The 23,358-nt window shown below is 40.2% G+C and overlaps 2 protein-coding genes across 9 annotated transcripts in view; one reads left to right on the plus strand and one right to left on the minus strand.

Moving 5' to 3' along the window:
* Positions 1-20,481, minus strand: part of GOLIM4 (golgi integral membrane protein 4) — an 86,504-nt gene extending 66,023 nt beyond the window's left edge. For 4 of the 8 annotated variants that reach the window (XM_082741353.1, XM_082741352.1, XM_082741351.1 and 1 more), the window contains exon 1: positions 19,619-20,422. In XM_082741353.1, the coding sequence (XP_082597479.1) occupies positions 19,619-19,805 (187 nt within the window). In that variant the 5' untranslated portion in view covers positions 19,806-20,422. The other 4 variants (XM_082741356.1, XM_082741354.1, XM_082741357.1 and 1 more) reach the window with 3 other exon arrangements.
* Positions 19,801-21,492, plus strand: LOC309869789 (uncharacterized protein). The gene is made up of 2 exons (XM_082741421.1): positions 19,801-20,759; positions 20,913-21,492. The coding sequence occupies exons 1-2, from the start codon at positions 19,918-19,920 to the stop codon at positions 21,019-21,021; spliced, it is 951 nt and encodes a 316-aa protein (XP_082597547.1). The 5' UTR covers positions 19,801-19,917; the 3' UTR covers positions 21,022-21,492.
* Positions 21,493-23,358: the final 1,866 nt, after the last annotated feature.

Raw genomic sequence — 23,358 nt, forward strand, 5'->3', positions numbered from 1 at the left:
ATATATAATTACCATAGTGGATGCTAGAACCTTTAAATAAATACTAACTTAATATTTTTCATTTTTTTTAACAAAAGAATCTCAGTGACTATGCAACAAAAAAAAATTTTTTTAAGTATTACATATATGTTCATAAGAAGTGTATGAAAAGAATTAAAATGCCCAATCCTATTCATGGGCCCATGTTCTAAATTGCTTTAGTTTTTAAACCCACATAAATTAGTATATAAAAATAATTCAATATTTTATCATACCTGCTTTTGCTGCTAAAATCATTATATTAAACGTTGAAATGCTTTGGTAGAGAAGTTCTACTTACTCTATGTCAATGAAAGAGCAGAGTCATAAAAATCCAATAGAAAAGGCTTTAACTTGACTGGACACTTCATTTACATTCTATCTCTTGATGGCAGTACCTGTATGATCCAATTTATATCTCCCAAGAAAGCCTGTGGACAGTAGGTGCTTCAGGAAAAGTTTGCTGCTTAAAGAATATAGTTACTTACTGCATTTTTAGAATTTCTGCTAAGTGCTTATTCATTATAAACATATCCCTTTAACTAAAATTGTTATTTAATGTTACTCTTTTAAAAAGTCCACAACAAATCACTGCAAAAATGATTCTTCAAATAAAAGCAGCTTTCTTCCTTTATCTCACTTTGTATAAATTTTGAAATTGATGGATGGGGGTAGATGGAGTCATTAGCCTAAATCCATCATCCCTTACTCTGGCTTTACAGCCACACCCTCCTATGTACTTACTGCTTTCTGCCACAGGGAGAGGATTCTTCTGCATCCCAATCCACTCACGCTGGGATTGACCATGTGACTTATCTGGCCAATGTGAAGTAGACAAAACTGACAGCCGGCCAGTGCCTAGCCCAGGCTTTAAGAGGCATTGTATGTTAACACTCACCCTCTTGTGCTCCTGTAATGCACTGAGAAGGGAACCCCCAGGTAGATGGAATCCTTTCAGCGGGTTGTAGAAAGGAGACATTCAGAGTCTACTTGAAACAAACCAAAAACCTGTTGCCCAGGCCTAGGTTCAGGCAAGTCAGGCCCAGCCAAGCCCAGTCCCCAATGGCCAAACCACAGCCAAATTGCAGAACTTGAACATGAGTATGTTTGTTATTATAAGACACTGAGATTTTGAAATCAGTACAAAACAAAAACCAGTGTACTGACTCTCAGTATCTTTATATGGCAACTTACATAACATTAGCTGCATTGAACCAGACCTTCCTGATTTACCTACTCTAAACAAATAGTCATTTTTTTTTAGCTCTCTTCCATTTCAGAAAATCAGATTTTTTTTTAAATATAGGAATTTTTTAAGAAAAAGATCATCACAGAAAGACATTTGTTCTATAACTGAAGTGTAACTTCCAGAAATAAACTATAATATATGAAATAAACTGTACTTTAAGACATCCAAGTTATAATTTTGTAACCTCGGATGTTTCTATAATTTACAAGCAGTCCTCCAAGTGAACTGAACATAAAGCACCTCCTTGAATGTCTGATATACTGTAGAAGTTTTCTGCCTAGTTCTTGTTTTGTTTTGTTTGAGCAGTTTCTGAATAGCTTCTCATCAAAACCTCACATGTGAACTAACTCATGCTGGGAGAAGCCAGTATGAATTAGCAAAGTCTTGAAGAAGTTTTTGATATGTGCAATTTTATTACTTTTGAGGACTAACACTTTCGGGGCCTTCCTGAAACTAGGATGGAATCAATCATCTGTTACTTCTTGGATTAAGAGAGTATATTTTCCTATTCCTACAGGATTTAGAAATCTGTTGTTTTAAAAAATGGGATAGATTTTTGTTTACACGGCTATCTTACTAATTTTTTGTCATAATTTGAACAAAGGTAAAGTATAACCTAACCCAAGTTCAGTTATCACACTGTAAAAGTAACACGATTTTCATGGATCAATTCCAAGAATGTCATTGCCCTTTCTGCCACTTATACGTAATAAAGCAAAGCTATACTGTGAAAACTGTGTGTTATTAAGTTGATAAGGAGAAGTCACTACAGGTAATTCTTATTTTCATTATTACTCACTTAAGCTAGCATCTCAGGATTTAAAAATCACAAAATTTTAGCTTAGACGGAATCTTAAGGCTAGTTCAATAACGCACCAGATATCTGAGTTAACTCCCTCCGGAATGCTTGGTTATATTCTGGCCCTCTCCAGTGAAAGGCAGTGTTTCCAAAGTAGTGCGACTGCTACTGTGTTTCAGTAAATTAATTTGGCAAAAGACAGTAACTGGGCCTGTTGTAATTTCTACTTTAAAAAAAAATTAATTACATTTAAATGACCTTTTACAGAATACAAATGGGAAAAAAAGGTACCTAATGAGCATGAATGATGGTTAACACAAGAAACAATAAGCCAATTCCAGGCAGTCTCATGGGCAGTGTATACTTGGCGGAATAATGTACAACTGCTTGTGTCTTGAATATTAAGTTATAGTAGCTCTTACTTGGGTCATAGTTTTAAGTGTATACTGATAATAGGCCAGCACTTGTAGACAAAATGCATAAGAATATTAAATCAGCACTAGTAGAGGGGCAGCAGTAATGATTTTATAAATACACTCAAAATAGTCCTTAAGTGGCATATCTTATTCAAAATAGTCAGCACGCACATCAAGAAGCTGATAGTCCTAAAAAAGGCAAAAGAACCAGAACACTCCTAGCAGCCGGAATTGATACTACCCAAATGTTCATCAGTGGAGGAATGAATAAATTCTAATGGCATACTAATAGAAATGAACCATCTGTAACTACATGTAACAGCTTGGAGAATCTCCCAAGCCATGTTAAATAAAAGAAGCCAGACACAAGAGTATATACTGTTTGAGTATATACTTGTGATCTCTCAAATAAATAAATAATATCTTTTAAAAAAAAAAGAGTATATATTGTTTGATTTCGTTCAGTTTGCACAGTAAAAAAATGGGCAAATTAATCCGTAGTGATTGTCCACAGAGGGAGGGGCAGTTGTCAACTTGAAGGGGCTCAACAAAACCACAGGCTGCTGATACTGTTATGTGTTTTGATCTGGTCGCTGGTGACACAAACATGTTTGTGAAACCACACGCTTACAATCTGTGCACTTTTATATATGTAAGTTACAATTCACAGTTCAATAAAATGTCAAAAAAAAAAGTGTTATATTTGACTGAGTTATTTATATGTCCAATGTTTTATGTGCAAAGCATTTGATTCTTTCTTACCATGTTGGATATAAGAAAAGATAAACCTCTAAAAGTAATTTTGCCTACTTTTAAAGTTAAAATAGGTAACTAATTTAGACTACTTTTTAATATACATCTGTACCAAAATTAAATACAATGTTATTTTAGACGTATTTTTAAAAATGCTTTCTAACACAAATAATTCAGAGAAAATGTCACTGTCACTAACAATGAGAAAAAATTTAAAAATAGCCTATATATTAATTTAATTTAAAGTTGGCTTATTATTAAATTGCTGAGAATACACAGAGCTAAATTTTCTTTTATATAAAATCACTTCTGGAGCACCTGGGTGGCTCAGTCAGTTAAGCATTTGCCTTTGGCTCAGGTCATGATCCCAGGGTTCTGGGATTCAGGCCCAAATGGACTCCTTGCTCCATGTCTGCTTCTCCCTCTGCCTCTGCCTCTCCCTCCAACCCCGCTCATGCTCTCTCTTTCTCATGCTCTCTCTCTCTCTCAAATAAAGTATTTAATAAATAAATAAATAAATAAATAAATAATAAAATTACTTCTGTATTATGTACCACGTAAAAATTTTGTGAAAGAATATAATGAAAAAAGGTTTTTTTTTTTTTTTTAAAGATTTTATTTATTTATCAGAGAGAGAGAAGGGGAGAGAGCGAGCACAGGCAGACAGAATGGCAGGCAGAGGCAGAGGGAGAAGCAGGCTCCCCGCTGAGCAAGGAGCCCGATGTGGGACTCGATCCCAGGACGCTGGGATCATGACCTGAGCCGAAGGCAGCTGCTTAACCAACTGAGCCACCCAGGCGTCCCGAAAAAAGGTTTTGAGAATTAGAAAAAAAAAAAAATGGACACTACCTCAGTAATGGAGAAAAAATACAGTTAGAGCTGTGGATATCTGCTGACAAATTCCAGACCTGCCACCAGCAAGCTATGTGAACTCGGTCAGATCAGCACTGTCCAACAGAAGCACACTGTGAATCACATTTGTGACTTTTAAATTTCTAGTAGCCACAGTTTAAAAAGAAGTATATGTGCACTGCAATATACCAATCACATCTAATGCAACACAGCACGTCACCAAAACGTAGTGCCACCAGAACAAAGCAGTGTTCTCCAGAAAAAAAGTTCACAGTGCTTTAGTTTTGTGATTTTCTTAAAAATTATTTATTTATTCAGAGCGAGAGCGAGTGCGCATGAGCAAACACAAGCAGGGGACGGGGGACAGGCAGAGGAAAGAGAATCTCAGGCTGATTCCACGCTGAGAGTAGAGCCTGATCCAGCGTTTGATCTCAGGACTGAGATCATCATGATCTGAGCAGAAATCAAGAGCCCAATGCTTAACCAACTGAGTCACCCAGGCTCCCCAACTATGCTTTAGTTTTAACTTCTGAACTTTTAACTTCTGAACAAATTTTAGTTAAAATTTGAAATTCAGTTCCTCAGTCATACCAGCTGCATTTTAATGCTTCTGCCACCTGTGACCAGGGGCTACCATGTTGGACAGCACAGGTGTCAGTCTTTCCATCTCTTGAAGTTTCACTTTCTTCCTTGATAAACTAAAAAGTTATTATTTAAGATACAGAAATCCCAGGGAGAATTTCTGCCAACTGAAGCCCACATGACCCAATCAAGATGTGTGCCACTCACCATGCAGGAATGCAGAACAGTGTCCAGGAATCTTTGGGCTTTTAAAATAAAGTCAGAAATCTGGATTTTTACATAAAATATCTTTCTTTTTTCATGTAGACAACTACCGTGAAATTTTTCAGAGCGCTGTGTGGGCTAAACCAAAACATATCCATATGCCACTCTTTGCAACCTGGGTTCTATAAACATTCTTTCCTGCCCTACTAATCTATGATTTATTTAGCAGTGATTTGACTTCTACATCTGGAAGCTAAAAAGCACAGCTGGAGAATCAGTTGAGTGGTGAGATTCAAAGCCCCCCTGTGAAGTAAAGGTGAAGCTACAGATGCTATCAGGAGGTGACAGCTTCTGGTAAAAGTCAGCAAGATCCCAGAGTGAGCTTAAGCTCTGTCTACAGCCCAAGATTCAGAGGAATCTAAAAAAATAATTACTTTATTATTATTATTGTTATTATTATTATTAAGGTAAGGGATCCCCTAACACTCTAATTTTGGATCAAGGACAATGTACCAGAGATGGTTGGAAAGGGTAATGAAGCCAAGTGTATCACAGTGAGTATCATTCTTCTCATCCTGGGGCCCAGGCCCTATGGAACCTGCTTGGATCCTCCAGGGCACGTAGGATCCAAACTAGAAAAAGATTAACTGGCCAGACAGCAGAAAGCTGCAGTGATGAAGCAGGAAGCAGCAGGTTGGGCAGACAGTCGTACCTTCTGTGGACAAAAAGGAAAGTAGGGGCAGGGAGTGGAGCTAGAATGTATCAGTTCAGAGGTAAGAATAAGCACTAGGGGTCATATCACCCCCAGGAAGGACCTGACAACCAAGAAACACACAGGCCTAGGCTCCAGGCAGAGGAACGCTTGCTTATCATTCAAAGGAACCTGTAGGATATGTAATTAATCAGCACTAATGAAAGCTTTCACATATAGAACAAAGGTATTTTTCAGAGTCCAAGTCTCCAGAGATGGAACAGACCATGGGGGAACCACATAAAGTGGGGCCATAAGTTATCAAGTAACATCTGCTACCATGACCCCATGGGCCTTCACTCAACAACATCCACCTTCTCAGAAGATCTCTGTCCCCAATTTTGTCCTCAAAAACCCTCACACACAAGCAATTAGGGAGTTCCAGGCTTTTGAGCATTAGCTGCCCATTCTCCTGGGTGGGGCCACACCAATAAACAGCCTTTCTTCACTGCAGAAGCCCTGAGTCCGTCTGTACGGGCTTGCTGTGTATCAGGTGGACAGACTCTCATTGGTTCATTTACGGTCACAGGTGGACTCCAAGAAGACCAGCTCTCAAGACCAGGTGAGTCACCATCTGGGAATATTCTTCACTGCTTGCCAGAATCTAAAAAGGATAAGAGTTCCCTCTGAGAAGGTGAAGTCAGAAACTCTGTTTTGTGAATATTGTTAAAACCTCATTTTATTTCCAGGGTGAGGGGACCTTGGAAACGGACGATAACTAAGATCTCTGAGTTAGGATTCAAACAATAAGAATATCAATCCCAAGTGTGTCACTGTCACGCTGTGTGACTTCTGTTTCCTTAAATTTAAAATTGTAATGATATAGCATATTGCTTTTCTCTGTATTTACTTCCAGGACCAAATGCTATCATGAATATAAATTTGGAAGGTATAAGTTCCTCGTGTAATTACAAGGTATTTTTTATTATTTACTAAGCAATTACTAGTGGATTCTAGGAATGCAGTTTATAAAGTGCCATTTAAGTCCCTAATCAGAAATCTCAAATTTGAAAGGGGTGGAGTGAGTTAGGGCTTTTGGGAAATAGCACTGAGCACTGACTACCCCATTACAAATGCAGCCACTTTCTAGAGGATTCATGGGGTAGAACCAAGGGAGGTCAAATTCCAAGATGGACTTAAAAAGACCTCAGAAGAAGGAATTTGCCCTAAGCCATAACCTTTTTTAGGTCACTGATGCTTTGAGAATCTGATAAAAAGCTATGGGTTCCGTCTTGGAAAAAGACACATATATGGAACTGACATATATTTTCAGGAAGTTCATGGACCCCCATAGATCTCAAATAGAAAATGCCATCCTTAAAGAAGAGAGGGTCACAGATGAGACACACAATGTGGCCTTAGGAATTAGTTGTTGCTGGGTAGGAGGCAGTTTTGAGAACAGCTGGAGGTCTACAATAAAACAAAGTAGTCTTTCTTTAAAGACTCACCCTCTACTCAAAGTACTGCTACCATGGGACCCTCAGATGAAGACTTCTTGGGGTCTAAAGGAGTCTGATAATCACTCACAAAAGCAACATTCTAGCTAACTGGGTTAGGAGCTATTGCTTCCTTAGACAGTTTAACAACACAGTATATCCTCTACCTTAATCCAAATGAATAATAATCAACCGAGAGCAAAAGATATATGAGGAAAAAAACTATGCAGCCTATTAAGTCTCCCTAAGAACCACACTGTACATGATAACATTACACTGTAGAACATGTAGAGAATTTTTTTTTTTATATTTCGGTTTTTGGGACATAGAACGAAGACTAATGAGGACAGATGGAAGAAAGGCAGGTAGGAACAAGGCCCTTCCTAGCCCCACCTCAACTCTAAAAGGAAACCATGCTTAAAAGGATTTTACAACACCCTGGAAGAAGAAATCCACCCTTTCCCATGTGACAGATAAATGATAAAAACCTCATTGGTAACAGGATCCTGGAGGGTTAATCAGATTAAAACAGCTCGACAACAAGCCTATAAAAGCCCCAAGACTGGGATACCTAGGTGGTTCAGTTAAACATCTGCCTTTGGCACGGGTCATGATCTCAGAATCCTGGGATCCAGCCCAGCATCAGGCTCCCTGCTCAGTGGAAAGTGGAAAGCCAGCTTCTCCCTCTCTCCCTCTGCCCCTGCTTGTGTTCTCTCACTCATTCTCTCTCAAATAAATAAAGTCTTAAAAACAACAACAACAAAAACCTGCTAGACTTAGAAATTCCAGTGGCAACCCTCTTGGGGTCCTTCCCTTTTTCGGAGCATCATATTATCACTCAATAAACTTAGCTTTGGTGCCCACCACTCTGTCTGGTCTACCTCCTCATTCTTCAAAGTGGCATGACCAAGAATGGTGGGCACTAAAGGAAAAGAAATCCTGTAACACGACAACGTTTCACAAAGGACTAAATGGTATCCATGTGAATATCACAAAGGAAAAGATGTCCACAGGAACCCATAGTATCAGTGAGATTCATGGCAGCAATCTGGCACCCACACAGGTAGCAGTGGAGCGGAAGAGAATCACCCTCCTTCACAGAAGGAAGCAATTCACAGAATTTCACAGAAATTCAACAGCAACATTTCACTGACAAGGAGAGAACTTGCCTGATTCTTGAGTGGAACATGGCCTCAAACACATTTTGACAAGATATTCTCTATCCACCTCCCAATCCTATCTCTTATAGAAATTCACTTAGGAAGGTATAACAGAAGTCAAATGGAAAATAGAAATATTTGGGGCATCTGGCTGGCTCGGTTGCTTAATCGTCTGACTCTTGATCATAGCTCAGGTCTTGATCTCAGGGTTATGAGAAATACTGATCTCATATTTCTAATTACTAAAATATGAATAGTGAGGTCATAGTTAAGAAGAGTTAAGAAGAGTGAGGTCATACTATGAATTTGGAATAATAATTGTTTAGAAAACATTTAATGACTTTTTCATAATATTCTCTTATAATCTATTTTTATTAATATCATGAAAGTGTACTCTTTCATTGCGATGTTTTAAACTTGATTTTCAAAGAGACCAATGAACAAGTTGAAATCACCAGGGATGCAATTAATGTTCTTTCTTTAAATCAAAGATATTATCTTTCTAAGACCAGTAAAACTCATTCCCCTCAAAATTTATCTTGTGACCATCAAATAAGGTGTTTACCAAGGACTGCAGTCTATAAAATCAGAAGGAACAATCAGAAGTAAAAATATTATATGAACAAACACCGTGCACTGCATTCCTATGTATTTGGCAAAGAAATACAGTCAACTGTATGAGTGAGAACTTTTCACATATTGCCAATGGATTTTGAAACTCCTCAAGGACATATGCTGTCTGCTGTGGGATTTCCTTTGGCAGCTTACTAGTTGGGTTTATATTTCAGAGAATTACCTGACACTCTTAATTTCAATCCTTAGAGATCAAATGGTTTAAATACCAGATAATTTCTCTCTAAAGTGCCACGATTTCAAATGCCATTTCTTGCTAATATATCTCAAATGAAATAATAAATCACATTAAAATATGTAGTAACGCATTTTATAAAAAAAGTATTATGTTGGGTCATCAAAGAAAATAATTCAGAACAGTGCCTGCTACAGAGCAAGCGCAATGAATGTGAGTTTATGACGACCTTGGTAATAATACTGCCAACAATGACAGTAATGACATTATTACCTACCACTTTGTGGTAGGCAGCTACTAAGATGACTCCAATGCCCCCACCTTCTGTTATTCATGCTCTCATAAACCCCTTCCCTTAAGGATCGACTGAACTTAGGGATTCAATTCTAATGAACACAACATGGCAGAAGTGATGGGGTATCACTTTCAAAACTGAGGTTATTAAAATACTTTCACTTTCATCTTAGGTTCTTGCACACTCTCTCTTTAGCTCTCCCTTGGATCTCTTGCCCTGAGGGAAGCCAGCTATCATTTTTTAAGTTCCATGGTAGAACTGTAGAAAATCCTAGGGAAAGGCCCAGATGAGTGAGATTAAAAGCGGATCTTCTGAGGCTGCCAACAAGCACATCAGTGAATTCTGAAGCAGATCATTCAATCCCAGGCAAGTTTTCAGATTAGTACTATCCTGTTCAGCAGCCTGACTGAAACATCATGAGAGATCGTGAAAAATAAATCACCCAGCCAAGCCCAGATTCCTTTCTCATAGTGACTGTAAGATAACATTTGTTGTTTGGGGATAATTTGCTATGCAATAGGATAACCAATATAGATTTTGGAGTAGGGTGCTGCCATCTCAAAAATATGAAAGGTGAAGAGCTTTGGAACTGTGTAATGGGCCTTCAGAAGAGTGTGAGTCCGGGCACCTGGGTGCCTCAGTTGTTAAGCATCTGCCTTCTGCACAGGTCATGATCCCAGGGTCCTGGGATTGAGCCCTACATCAGGCTCCCTGCTCTGCGAGCCTGCTTCTCCCTCTCCCTCTGCCTGCTGCTCCCCCTGCTGTGTTGTCAAATAAATAAATAATATCTTTAAAAAAAGAAGAAGAAGAAGAGTGTGAGTCAATGTGCAAAGCACCTGAAACATATTGTTCACAGAGTTTGGGACTTTGAAGAGATCGCTAGGAAGGGCATAAATAAAAATGAGGAAATTTTTTTTGGAAACTGGAAATTACGTAGTGGCAAGAGGTTTAACAATACCCACATTTATGTACAGTTACATGACCTGCAGTCACTTGCAGTTACATGAGAAGTAAAAAAAAAAAAAAGTGCTGAATGAACTGGGTAATTGAGCTGAGATCTTCCAGCAAAGTGCTGAGGATGCTACCTGGTTTCTTCCTGCTGATTATAGTAAACTGTGAGAAGATAAACTGAGGGAAGGACTGCTAAACAAAAAGGAGGAAGGACTTGATAGTTTTGAAAATTCTCAGCGTCTCTAGACCGCAAACAATGCTAAGTTAGGAAACAGCTTCCATGCAAAGATCAATTCCAGAAAATTATCAGAGAGTGCACGGTCTAAAGATAAGACAAAAGATGTTGTTCAGAAATCCTTGTTAAGACCTTAGAAATGTTGCCCACCCCCCCCCTTTTACTGAGAGAGAGAACACACACATGTGCAAGCGGGGTTGGGAGGAGGTACAAAGGGAGAGAGAGAATTCCAAGCAGACTCCACACCCAGCAGGGAGCCTGACACAGGGCTTGATTTCAGTACCCTGAGATCATGACTTACGTGAAATTAAGAGTCAGAGGTATAACCAACTGACCCACCCAGGGGTCCCCAAAATATGGCCTCTTAAAGAGCTATTCAGTCAGACCATAGTTCTCCTAAAAACATAAGGGTATGACACAGAGATCCTATCAAAAGGCTTTTGGAAAGTGAAAGGCCACTCCCTATCCCTTAGCAGAAGCCCCAGTCAGAGAAGAATTTATCTCCAGGAAATATGTGGGTGTGCTTTTTGTCTAATAGACTAAATCCCCAAGTTTCACAGGAGACTGACAAAAGTTTTGAGAGGATTTTATGAGCAGAAACCCTTCCAGTTTAGAAAATGAAAGGACCAGAGACTGTAATAAATGAAAAAAGGCCATACATCCCCCTAATATTCTATTATCAGGAAGCAGGCTGAGAAAACTCAGCTGCAAAACACATGCTACCTTTCATGAAAAAAGGAAAAATGACTCAGAGAGTGGAGCCAATAGCCCAAGGAGTAGAATCAAGAGACATGGGAGAATTATCCCCAGGTCTGGAAACCTAGTCAAGGAATTTCTGCCTAGCTGGATTTCAGAACAGCTATGGACCAGTGACTCCTACATACTATGCATCTTACCCTTTTTTGAACAAGAACATGTAGGTATCTTATGTCGGCTTCATTGCTGTACATTGGTTGTTTTGAGGTCAGTATCTTAACTCTAGTTTCACAGATGACAAGGAACTATACTTAAGGAACTATACCCAAGAAGCCTCACCCACACCCAGATCAAACTTAGATGACTTCTGGATTTAGAGCTGATGCTCACCTACATAGTGAAGACAAGCTATTTTTCATCTTCTCATGAAAGCGATGCTTGACATCAGTGCAAATTGACATGTTTTATAGCATCAAACCTTTAAAAAAGGATATGAAATCCTTTTTAAAATCAATGTGTGTTAATAGGTTGAGAGATTATAAATTAAATCTCACTAATGTAAACTATCCTACACTAACCAAGTTAAGTAAATAAGTAATTAACAGCTGCGCAATTTTAATCTGCTCACAGTATCTATTATACAACATCATCACTATTATTGAGATCATACAAGCAATGTCAAAGCTCTCTTAAAATATCCTGATTTGCAGAATTTTTGTTGTTGTTTATAACAAAAACTCCACTTAAAGAAGGGGTTTAAATGGATATGTGAAATGGGAAATGTTCGACTCTTCTAAAATGATTATATATTTTTCTTAAATGCACTCTCAACAGAAAGGAAACTGTCATTCAAATGTGATACCTTATCTTTCAGAATGACAGCCCATCTTTTACTTTTCTATTCACAATCTATCATAGTGTGACATTTTATATATGAAAAAATAGTTAAGGCAATATTTTTTAAAATGTCATACTATTTTAAAGAGCAATTTATTTCATGCCTACATCCCTCCAGGCTAAAGCCTATTTAGTGAGGTTTATTAGTGAAGGGCAATGACTGGCATGTCCCCTGAATAAGCACTCACTGGCCAATAAAAACAAGAACACAGATATGCCATTCAGAAATACAAAGCATTGTTTAAAAATAGCAATAGTTTCTGCTGGAACTGAGAAGAGGGTGCTGATCTCCAGGGACAGCAGAGCACAGTAGAGGAAGGCTATGTTGTACTGGAAGTCAGGATATGTGGACTTGAGATACATGATAAATGATTCCGCTTCAGGATTGTTTCTTTAACTGTAAAATTCATTGTCTGTAGCAGATTCAATCAGTTAATGCATTCATGAACTACAGACATGCAGGTACTCACACTTGAACTGTACAGGTACTATGAGTTGCCAAATTTCATTTTTTTCCCTAAAATAAACTTCTACAAAACTTCTGTACACTACTACCTTGTAAATGGAAAATGTAACTTACATGGTATTCATGGATATAGTGACTGTTAATTTTAAATGCAATAAATGACAATTATTAAATTCTAGCTGTCAAACTGTTGGTTGCCCTTATTCAGTTCTCTGAGAGAAAACAAACGAGTAACTATAGCTAAGAGAGAGATTCTAACATCAAACTGAGAGTTTCTACTTGTCAAGAAAACTCTGAAAGTGAATTCAAAAGGGCTTAAGGTTCTTATTAGATATGATTCAATGTTATTTAATGCAGCACCTATGTACCACCTAAAATCAACTCTGTATCAACCAAAATTACCTTTTGTAACAGCAGCAAATGTCCTACACACTGGACATGCCTCATCAAATAATCACCCTGTTACTTCTGATTCTAAATTTTATCTTGACTCTTCATACAACCCACCTAACCTACTTTCTCAGAACCGTCAATATTGTCATGAGACATGCTAAAATAATTTTGAGGGCAATGGAGTGCTGTGGAAAGAACACAGCTGGGAAGTTACTTTAGGGTTCTAAGCTCAATTTCATTAGATCTGACCTTGACACTAGCAAGTTAATTAACCCCTCTGAGCCTCAGATCTTTCACTCACATTAACAAGCTTATGTCACTGTTAGAAGAAAAAAATGCACGTAACGTGCTTAACAGGGCCCCTGAACCTGGCAGACATTCAACAAATGTTATGTATTTAAAATAATTTAGTTTCTTCAAATAAATTTTCAAAATTCTATCAAAATACATTCACTTTAAATAACAGTGGCTTGAAAGGAAAAACAGCTTGCCACTATTCTCTTATAATAAAGTTGTATTATATATAACTTTTACTTCCAAAGCTACAAACTCCACAAAGCACTGACTGGCAAAAGTAGCAAAAACATTTTGTCCTCAATGACAAAATAGAAACACTTATTTGTCAAAATGAAAAACAGCAACTCTTAGTTGATACCACCTAAGTGTATGCAGGCCTTTTCTTTCTTAAAAAAAAAAAAAAAAGAAAAGAAAAGAAAAGAAAGGGTCAATACAGTAGAAAAGACAGAGTGAGAATGTCTTAAATGAAAGTTTCAACCAAGTTAGGGACTTAGCTCTGAAAAGAGCCATATTTAGGCCACAACTAATAACACTAGTACCTTCTAGATGCAGTAAACAGTGAGCAAAATAAAAAGCAGCCCAATGCTAACCCAGAAATCCTGGTCACTTAAATGCAGTAGTAATGTGTTCCAAGATCCATGCTCGTCATTTTGGGTGTATTATTTACAATCTACACAAGTGCGCAAAATAGACATTGTTATCCCCAGTTCAACATAAAGAAACTCAAGCCCGGAGGTATTACTTGCCTGTTCAAGGTCTCCACCCATGAATACCAGAGCTGTATTCAAACAGTATTTGATGCCAAAACCAATCTCCCTTCGCTAGTCCCTGTTTCTCTTTTTTGAGACATAAACATGTGAGCAAGAATATTCCTCAATGTTTTTTAAAGTCATAAAATGGTAGCAGTCCCCTGTTCCTCTCTTCCCTCTTTTAGTTTCTCTCCAATCTGTTGCATATCAGTTCTCCAACTCCAAGTCACCCATTCCTTAAGTCCCTGAAACTGTCCGGTGCCCCAGCCCTATAAGAAACTCTCCTTAGAGGGGCGCCTGGGTGGCTCAGTGGGTTAAGCCGCTGCCTTCGGCTCAGGTCATGATCTCGGGGTCCTGAGATCGAGTCCCGCATCGGGCTCTCTCTGCTCATCAGGGAGCCTGCTTCCTCCGCTCTCTCTCTCTCTGCCTCTCTGCCCACTTGTGATTTCTCTCTGTCAAATAAATAAATAAAATCTTTAAAAAAAAAAAAAAGAAAAAGAAAAAAAAAGAAACTCTCCTTAGAAAGGCAGAAGAGAATAAAGTCAAAGTAAAGCTTCCAATTTATCCGGGACTTAAACCAAAGGCTCACAAATAATGAGAAATTCTCTTATATGGTCAACCAATATGGGCACATTCCAATTTACTGGAATGACTAAGGCAGACACAATATGTAGAATCATACAAATCTGTGCAAATCATATATATTTAACAGAATGCTTAAATGAGTCAGATTTTCACAAAGTACCTAGACGCTTTCATCTTTTATTCAAGGAATGCATTTTAGGGCAAGGGATTTATTTACAAATAAAACTATAGAACTTAAATTCTGTTCTGGTTTTTAAATCAAAGTGTTCATCTAATGAACGGTATCTCATTGATGTCTATAAGGCCTAATTTTGCACTTGAAAATGAGAATACCTAATACCACACACAGCCATTGCTCATGGATCTAAAATCACTGAGTTCTGTGAACCACTCTGTTGTATAGTCCAAAATGTAAGCCTTATACTTCTAAGCACTGTATGCCAGCTAACATGATTGATCCTCATGGGAACCTATTATAAGCATTATTATTCTGATTATAACCTATGATAAAAGTGGGTCCCAGAGAAGTGACTTGCCCAAGATCATACAGCTGGTTTAAAAAAAAAAAAAAAAAAAGACAGAAAGCCTTGAAACCTAAGTGCTCTGACTCCTCAGCCTGTATCCACCACATTTCCCTGCCCACTGTACGAAGTACATTCATAAGCAGACAGAAAACACCAAGAGGTATAGACCTACTCTCTACTGAGCACTGACTATATGCCAGGCACCAGGCGCTGGAGATGAAAGAAAGCCTGGCCCTGAGCTGAAGGAGACTTTTATTCTTTTTTAAGCAGATTCAGGGGAGGCTGAAAACAAAGAAGCCGCCAGTTCCAATGTGATATGTTCATGCACAGGCTAGTGTGCCATCCCGTGTTAGGAAAACACAATGTAAGGGACAACTAACTTAAATAACAGTATGAGCCTTAGAAGCAACAAACTTTTTAAAAAAGGTTTTTAAGAGAACATAAGCGCATGAGCAGGGGGAGGGGCAAAAGGAGAAGCAGACTCCCCGAGGAGCAAAGAGCTCAAAGCGGTAATCTTATCCCAGGATCCTGGGATCATGACCTGAGCCAAAGGCAGATGCTTAACCCACTGAGCCACCCAGGGCCCCCCACTTTTTTTTTTTTTTTTCTTCAAATAGTTCTAGGATATTGATCTGGAACAGGAGCACAGGAAACATTAAATAAACCTTTTCTTAATGGTTTCTGGCCATCACTGGGAAGACGAAAAGCACTGCAAAAATGTTTCAGAAATGAGGGGCTATTCGCCCCTACTTTTAAAAAATGTAAATAGTTCCATTTCTATTCCAGATCCTGTTACACAAGGTTATTGCCTACCACTAGGAGATACACCCTCTTCTTATCAGGTATGACAAAGAGAGTTAATCAGTAACCCTACTTTAATTTTTTAAGTTTAAATTGTCACTGAAGGTCCTTTCTCTGGAGGAAAGTATCTGGATTTATGTCCATTTACCCATTTCATTTGATGTCCAGTCAGGTAAAATAAAAGGAGGTAGCTAATTATAAAAACAAATTTTGTCAATTTTAAAACATTTACCCATAATAAACGTGGGAAGAGAAAGTTGTAAAATACCTTACCTCACACAGGGACCATGATGATAGTAACAGATCATCTTTAAGGAGCAGTACCTACTATGTGCCAGGGATGTGCTAGGAGCTTCTACACATTCATTATTTTATCCTCTCGTTATCCCTGTGAAATAGATCATTCTAACCTCCATCTTATAAAGAAGAAAAATGAGGGCCAAGTTCACACAAAAAGTTGCAGGGCTAGAATTTGAATCACATGCTGGGGGAAAAGCAACAACAAAACCCTCAGATGTCTTTGCGGCCAAGTAAAGTAAATGTGTCAAGTGGCTCAGTTTTAAGATTACAGGGTTGCACTTTTCAACCTTGGCTGCATGTTGTAATCACCTGGGAAGGGCACCATGTGGGTTTCAACCCCCCCAGATGGTGACTGATTTGGTTTGGGAGCTGCCCACTGATTCTAATGGGCAGTGGGAGCTAAGAAACACTGTGTATGACCAGGAGTGGGGTATGGCCCACCTGAAAGCAGTTTTAAAAAAATTTAAGAGATTAAGGAAACACTGTGTTGGTCAAAGATTGTAACTACTGCCTCTGCCACCAATATATAACCTCTGCCCCACTGCTCAGTGTAATTTCCATGTGGCAGAAGTGGGAGATAGAGAAGTAAACAGATATATTGCCTGGCATACATAGACATTTGTTTTTCCTGGAAAGGGGGCTGCTTAGTCTTGGAACTTTCCCCAGGTCACCCTTTACTGTCTCCTATTTATGGCACAGGTCTACTGCAAAAGGCACTTGGAGTTAGACATAACCTACTTTCAAAATAATCTCTGGAGTACAACCCATCCTTAAACTGAAGATGACCTAAAAATGCTCACTTAACAAATGTATACCTTCAGATTACAGGGCCAAAATGTAAACATTTCAAGAGTCACATATATTTTTTTTTTCTAAAGAAGGCCACTCATAATTAACTCTGATTTTAATCCAAGCCAGGTCAAGAGATCTCACTTAACTAAACAAGTTCTAAGAATGGAGAGCCTAATGCCTTCAAAACAAATCTATGCAGGTGGTACAACACAGCGCTGCTGAGTAAAATGTCATTTGTCATTGGAAAGGGAAGCAAAAGCGGCATACTGTCAGAAAAATCCTCATTATATGGCATGCAGATGTGAAATCCAAAATAAATGCTACAGAAGTCAATCATCAATCCATTAAAAAATAAGAAGAAACTGCAGCCTGCTTAGGAAATAATTCTTTATGCATAACCATGTTATAATTGTTGCAGCACCACAACTCAAGAGGAAATGGCAAAATACTTTAAGAAACTGACATTAAGGCCTTGAACTAGCAACCACTTGAACTAGCTACATTTTTCCATCTGCAACAAAACAAATGTTGAAGATTTTAATGGCCTTGTATTGTCACTTACCACCACGTTCGCCCCACCATCACCACCAAAAGGCGGCAAATCAAAGGAGAAAAAAAATTGAGATTGATTTTCAAAATGATATACCACAAATATTGGAACACTGGGAAAAAATTAAATTTGAAAGCAAGCAAGCAAGCACACTGCAAATACAGGCAGACTCAGAAATCAGGGCCTCAGTCAAACAGTTCCAGCATTGGCTGCTGAGGCAGAAGCTCTACTTGGGCAAAATATTTTGTTGTTACTTTGTTTTGTTTTGTTTCAAAAAGCAGAGACGGGAAAGGGAAACCTGAGAGAGCAGACAATAGCCTGCAGGATTTATTTTCTCACCACAGTTCAGGATAACAGCTCATTTGTTGAGTGAATAAATATATATTGATTCCCTCATGAGTGTGAGGCACTGTGCAGTGCTGAGGATGTACTGGTAAACTTGACAGTGTCTGTTTGCATGGGTCCCCTAAACTAAGACACTAAGGCACCAACCTCACATAATCCACCATACATGCCCCTTCTAGCCATATGTGTGAAAATTCAGTCCTGCCCTTGCAATATTAGATGACAAAATTTTCCTTTTGTCTAACTGTACTGAACTTCATAGGGAAACTACTAATGCCTTCTACGTAAATAGGTAAATACATAAATATCCAGAATTTGAACAACAACGATAAGCCATGGGTAAATTTCAACAAGTTTAAAGAAAAATGTTCTTAACCCAGGTCTGTATCAAAACAGGTTTTCCTTTAGAAAAAAACCCAGTTCACATATTTTTACTGCCTGTGGCTATGCAGCTTCAGTAAGCTAAAAATACTTCCCTTTCTTCTAAGTTGGGAAGAGAAAATAAGACCAAGCAATCAGCAGCATGTCATTTTCTCTCTTTTTTTTTTTTTACTAGAAAACACTCAAAATAGCTGAAGCAACGAAAAGGCATCTGTTTTCTATTTGTATACACATACACTGACACAAACATCCATCCAGCTTGTATCTTCCCAGTAATATGAAATAAGCTATATTTGCATTATCAGCAAAGAGTGTCAACATTTCACTACTCACAGCTTTCTAGTATTATTTTTTTATTTTTGGTTGGGGAGAGGACTGCATGAGTGTTGAAAACTAGACACAAGTAAAAGCTTTCAAAAAATATGTATAGGGTGACTATGCTCTTAAGACCACACGGTGCTTACTTTGCAGTCATGCATCATTTATGTTTCTGAAATTTACATTAAACGAGATTCTAAAATAGAAGGATAGGAACTTTAAATCTTTCGCAGGTCTGGCTCAGGTTGTGTTCACTGTATCTGATAGAATGAAAAACTGTGTTTCTTCTCTTGGGCTTCTCAAGGCTGACTGTAAAAAACACAACACACATACACTCCCACCTCTATGACAAACTAAAAGTTACTCAGGAAGATAAACTTTTTTTTTTTACCACCCCCTTCCCAAAACACACCAGCAGGATGGTGAACAGTAGCAGTGTGAACTTTTCCAACACTCCCAACATCGTTAAAGTCATCCTATGAAGTTAACAGAAACTAATGGGCCATTAGTTTGGGCAGCTAGGTCACGGCTAAATTTCTCTTGGGGGGAAAAAAAACCCAGCAAGGTTTGAGAAATCACTGCCAAACTCTCCATTTCTTATGTTACTGACAAAGTCAACTGCACAGCGAATACACAGCAACCGAGACCATGCCCCTCCGAGATGGGTTGGCAGAAACCGAGGAAGGGCTACTGTTCGGCCCGCGCAGACTGGAGCTGGGCCACTGACAACTGCTGGGGTAAAAGGCTCAGTGGGCGCCGGCCCTCCAAAGCCCCGCGGGACCCGCGGCTGGTGCCACCAATTTCAAACGTAACCGCCGGAGGAAGTGGGAGGTGGAGATGTCATCTCCCTTGACACTTCGGGGACCCGGCGGCCCAGCAGGGCTCGCCTCTGATGTCCGCGATGGTCAGAGGTGGCACCCGCTGCGCTAACGTTTCACCAAAGCCACTTTTCCAGTCCGGGCGGCAGGCGCCGGGCGAAGTTGGCCACCGGCCGCGCGCGTCCCGTTAACCGTACCTTGTAACTGGGCGGAAAGGGACTCCTGGTGCTGCTGGTACTTGAGCGCCACCGCCTCGGCTTTCCGCAGCTGCGTTTGCAGCTCGTAGTAGAGCATCGCGCCGTAGAGAAAGCCGAACACCACGGTCAGCAGCAGCAGCGTCTGGAATATCCGCTTTTGCTTTCGGGAGCACATCCCGTTTCCCATAGTCCCGCCTGGACCCCGCGCCGCGGCCGCCCCCGCCGCCGCCGTCCCTTCCTCCCCTCCGCCGGAGCGAGCGCCTCAGCAGCGGCCGCCGCAAGAGGTGGCCGGACGCAGCATGAGGAGGAGACGCGAGACACAAAAGCGGGGCCCGAGGGGAAGTGGCGCCCGCTCAGCCCCCGCGCGCCGCGGGGCGCGCAGCCATCGACGCCGCCTGGGCAGCGGCCGGCAAACTTTTGCGAGGCTGGCTCTCCGCGAGTGCCCGGGCCCGGGAGGGGGCCCTCCGCATACTTCCGAGCGGGCTGTGCCCGCGCCGGTCCCCAGACGCCGTCTGCCTCTTTTCCTCCTCCCCACTTTTTGGCTCGGCTGCCCCCGGCGGCGCTCGGAGTCCCGCCCCGGCCGCTCCCCGCCCCCTCGCGGCGGCTCCCACTGCGCGACTTTGTTGCCACCAAAAGGAGGGGGTGCGCGCCCAACAAAGAGACCCGACTCCAGGCGGCGCCTCCGCGCGCGGCCGGCCGGGGTAGTGGATGGGCGGGGACCGGCTGGCCCGGCCGGGTGTGGGGGACGGCGGGCCGGTGTCACTGACGGGGCTGCCGAACCTCGGCCGCCGCCGCCTCCCACCCAACTTACGTGTCACCCACGGCCCCGCTATTCTGGCCAACGGGATTCCGGGAGGAAGTCCCACTCGGGCTCCCCGCTCATTGGGCCCGTCAGAGCCGCCGCTCCCTCCCTTCGGGGAGGCAATGCGGGGCTCGATTGGACGCCCGCTTTGTCCGTCCGACCCCGGGGCCGCGCCTTCCCTCCCACCGCGAGGGCCCGCGAGGGGCTCCGTGGGCAGCGCGGCCGCCTGGCGCCGGGGTGCGCCCACGTGGAGCGCGGGTGGGTGGGGAGAGCCCGCCGAGCCTGGAGCGGGGAGGTTGGGGTGCGCGGGCGACGTGTCCCGGCTTGCGGCTGGGCGAGGTATGGTGCGCACGTGTGTGAGAGTGCAAGTGAATGTGTGTGATCCAGCCCTCGGAATGCACGTGGGGAGAAAGTACCGTGTATGTAAGTGGGAGAGAATGGGTGGAAGCCGCTGCTTAGACTCTACCGAATACCCTTTCTTTCTTTCCCCAGCCAATGGGCAGGTGCAGCAATTACACGGGATGGCTATACGGTCCCCATAATTTGCGTAGCCGCACGGGAGAGGTCTTGCCAGTGGACTCTTGCCCCATCCGCGTGCTAGCATGAATGCCTGTGTACGGATGGCAGGACACGAGTCGGGAGACTGAAGCACGCTAACACGATAGACTTACTGCTCAACTGTCCATGTGGGTTGGGGAAATCAGCTTGCCTTTGGCAGACGGGAAATGAATGATCTCATACTCTTCCCCGGGCTCCAAACAGAGTAATTTGAAAACAAATCTCAGAGGCTGAAATAAATATGCATACATTTTGTCATATGTATTTGCTTGATTGGTTGCAAAAGTACATACTTTTGCTAAATTACATTTTGAAGGCTAACAAAGGTTCCCTATGCAAAACAAAGTAAAACGTAATAATCACAAACCTCTTCAAAGAAAATCAAATTCAAAGAAAACAGTGCTTTTGTTCTTTTTATGTACTTGAGGAGGGGGAATACAGGTTAGGCGTGAATGATAATTTTGTTTCTGCTCTTGACCTAACTTCTAAGAAAGTAAATTATTTCTCAAATGCCTCAGAAGTGTCATGGAATTTATTTCATGCTGCATAGTTTTTATGATACTCTAACCAGACTTTAGTTATCACTACCAATAATAGACGAGTGCTCAAAATGAGGGTAGATCTGCGTAGCCACATTAAACATAAAGATGGTCGGTCCCTGGTGCAGAACTTTTTTAGGTAGACTCTGAAATGCTAAAACCATAAAATAACCCTCATTACAAATGCTAGCCTAATGACATTTATATTACCATGAAACCTAAGTTTGCCAGGCATCTACTTTTCCCTAATAAATAATGTTATAACAGTAATTATATTGTTCAAATGCTTTCATTTACAATTAACACTATCTCACTTATCATACCCAGATTAAGTATCAGCCTCACAGTTTGGTAAAGAAACCAAAGTTTATTGAAGGGACTGTGATAGCTCTAGGACCCACAACATGCAGAAATGTAGGAGTTCAGCAGAAGGGGATCTAGGTTGGAATCCTGCTGTTCTCCTGTGGAAACCAAATTCTCATTCTTTTTTAACAAATGATATTAACAAACTGTGTCTGGTCCGTTAAAATGAGAACCTGGTTTAAAAAGAAAATTATTTAAGGAAGTTTTAGAATTTTGTTCTGTCGTACAGATACTTCATGTTACTCAATCTACCACTGTTTAAATTTCCCTCTTTCAGATTTATTCTTAAAAATTGAGACTGGGTAATTCCTGCCACCTTGTTAAAATTCCTTATGAAAAGTCCTTACCATTATCAGAATATGATTTGCTAAATAAACTCTTCCTCCAGAAGTACTACCAAAACTATTCTGGAGGAAATGAAGTTTTATAGCAATAATCCTGGCCCATACTAGGAGACAAAATTATCTTAACTGAAAAGAAAGGAAAGGAGGAAGGAAAAGAGACAGAGAAAGGAAGGAAGAAATTGTACAGAGGATTGGGAAATTATTACTTACACATTACACAGTATGCAGTATTTAGTTGTATTTCAGAATCTTTGGAACATTCTTATGCTTCTGGAATACATGATTACTCATTTGAAACCCCTGATTCCTTTGCATCTGATTTCAGACTCCAAAGGTATTCTTTGCCTAAAGCTGCTGGCTGACTGTACAGAATATAATAAATGTAGGCCATAAAACACAACTCAATATTTTAGTCATAAAATTTGTAAGAGGACAAAAATTATTACCTGGACTTACCCATTATTTCAAATTCAGGAAGGGTATGTAGAAGTATATAAAATCACTAATGGCAGTGTCTTTATAAAATTACTTTTCCAAGGTGAAGTATGCTGCTAGTTTCTTAAAAATATCAGTATAAAGCCTTTGAGAGGCCAACATGGGGAAACTATCCAGGGTCTCTAAATTGAATTTACATAACATTGCCTTTGGGTAGAACTTGTAACAGATGAGCTATTTCTAATGGTCTTGTGAGGTCCGTTGCTAGTTCTATTTTATTTTTATTTATCATTTTTAAAATGGTATTATATAATTACATTTCTATATGCTATATTTTTAATAATATATATAATTTTAAAAGTTATATATCCTGAGATATTTCACCAGTTTAATATTTTATTTCTAAGGGAGGAAGAAATTAACTTCAAGATTCAAGGCCTTACATTTGAGAAGGACTAAGGTAATATTTGGAAATCTTAGCATTCTTTCTAGTTTTACTAAATTTGTCATTTCAATAAAATTTGTTCATTTTCAAAATAGGGAAAAGCAAGAATATATAGTTGAGGGATACAGCAGGTGTATAATTTGTAAAAATAGATGACCCATCCTAGACTAAGTAGTTTCCATTGTCTGTGAAATTTTTGAATTAAATCTCTTTACTACAAATTGAATTCAACAGTTTGCAAGAGACATCTACCT

Source organism: Mustela nivalis (genome assembly GCF_964662115.1).
Source record: "Mustela nivalis genome assembly, chromosome: 1".
Taxonomy (NCBI): Eukaryota; Metazoa; Chordata; class Mammalia; order Carnivora; family Mustelidae; genus Mustela; species Mustela nivalis.

What these genes read in the sequence shown, in the direction of transcription:
- LOC309869789 (XM_082741421.1), top strand. Translation starts at nt 19,918, where the DNA reads ATGAGGAGGAGACGCGAGACACAAAAGCGGGGCCCGAGGGGAAGTGGC. An exon ending in CCGGCTTGCGGCTGGGCGAG is followed by an intron (nt 20,760 to 20,912) that starts GTATGGTGCGCA and finishes TTCTTTCCCCAG; the next exon opens with CCAATGGGCAGGTGCAGCAA.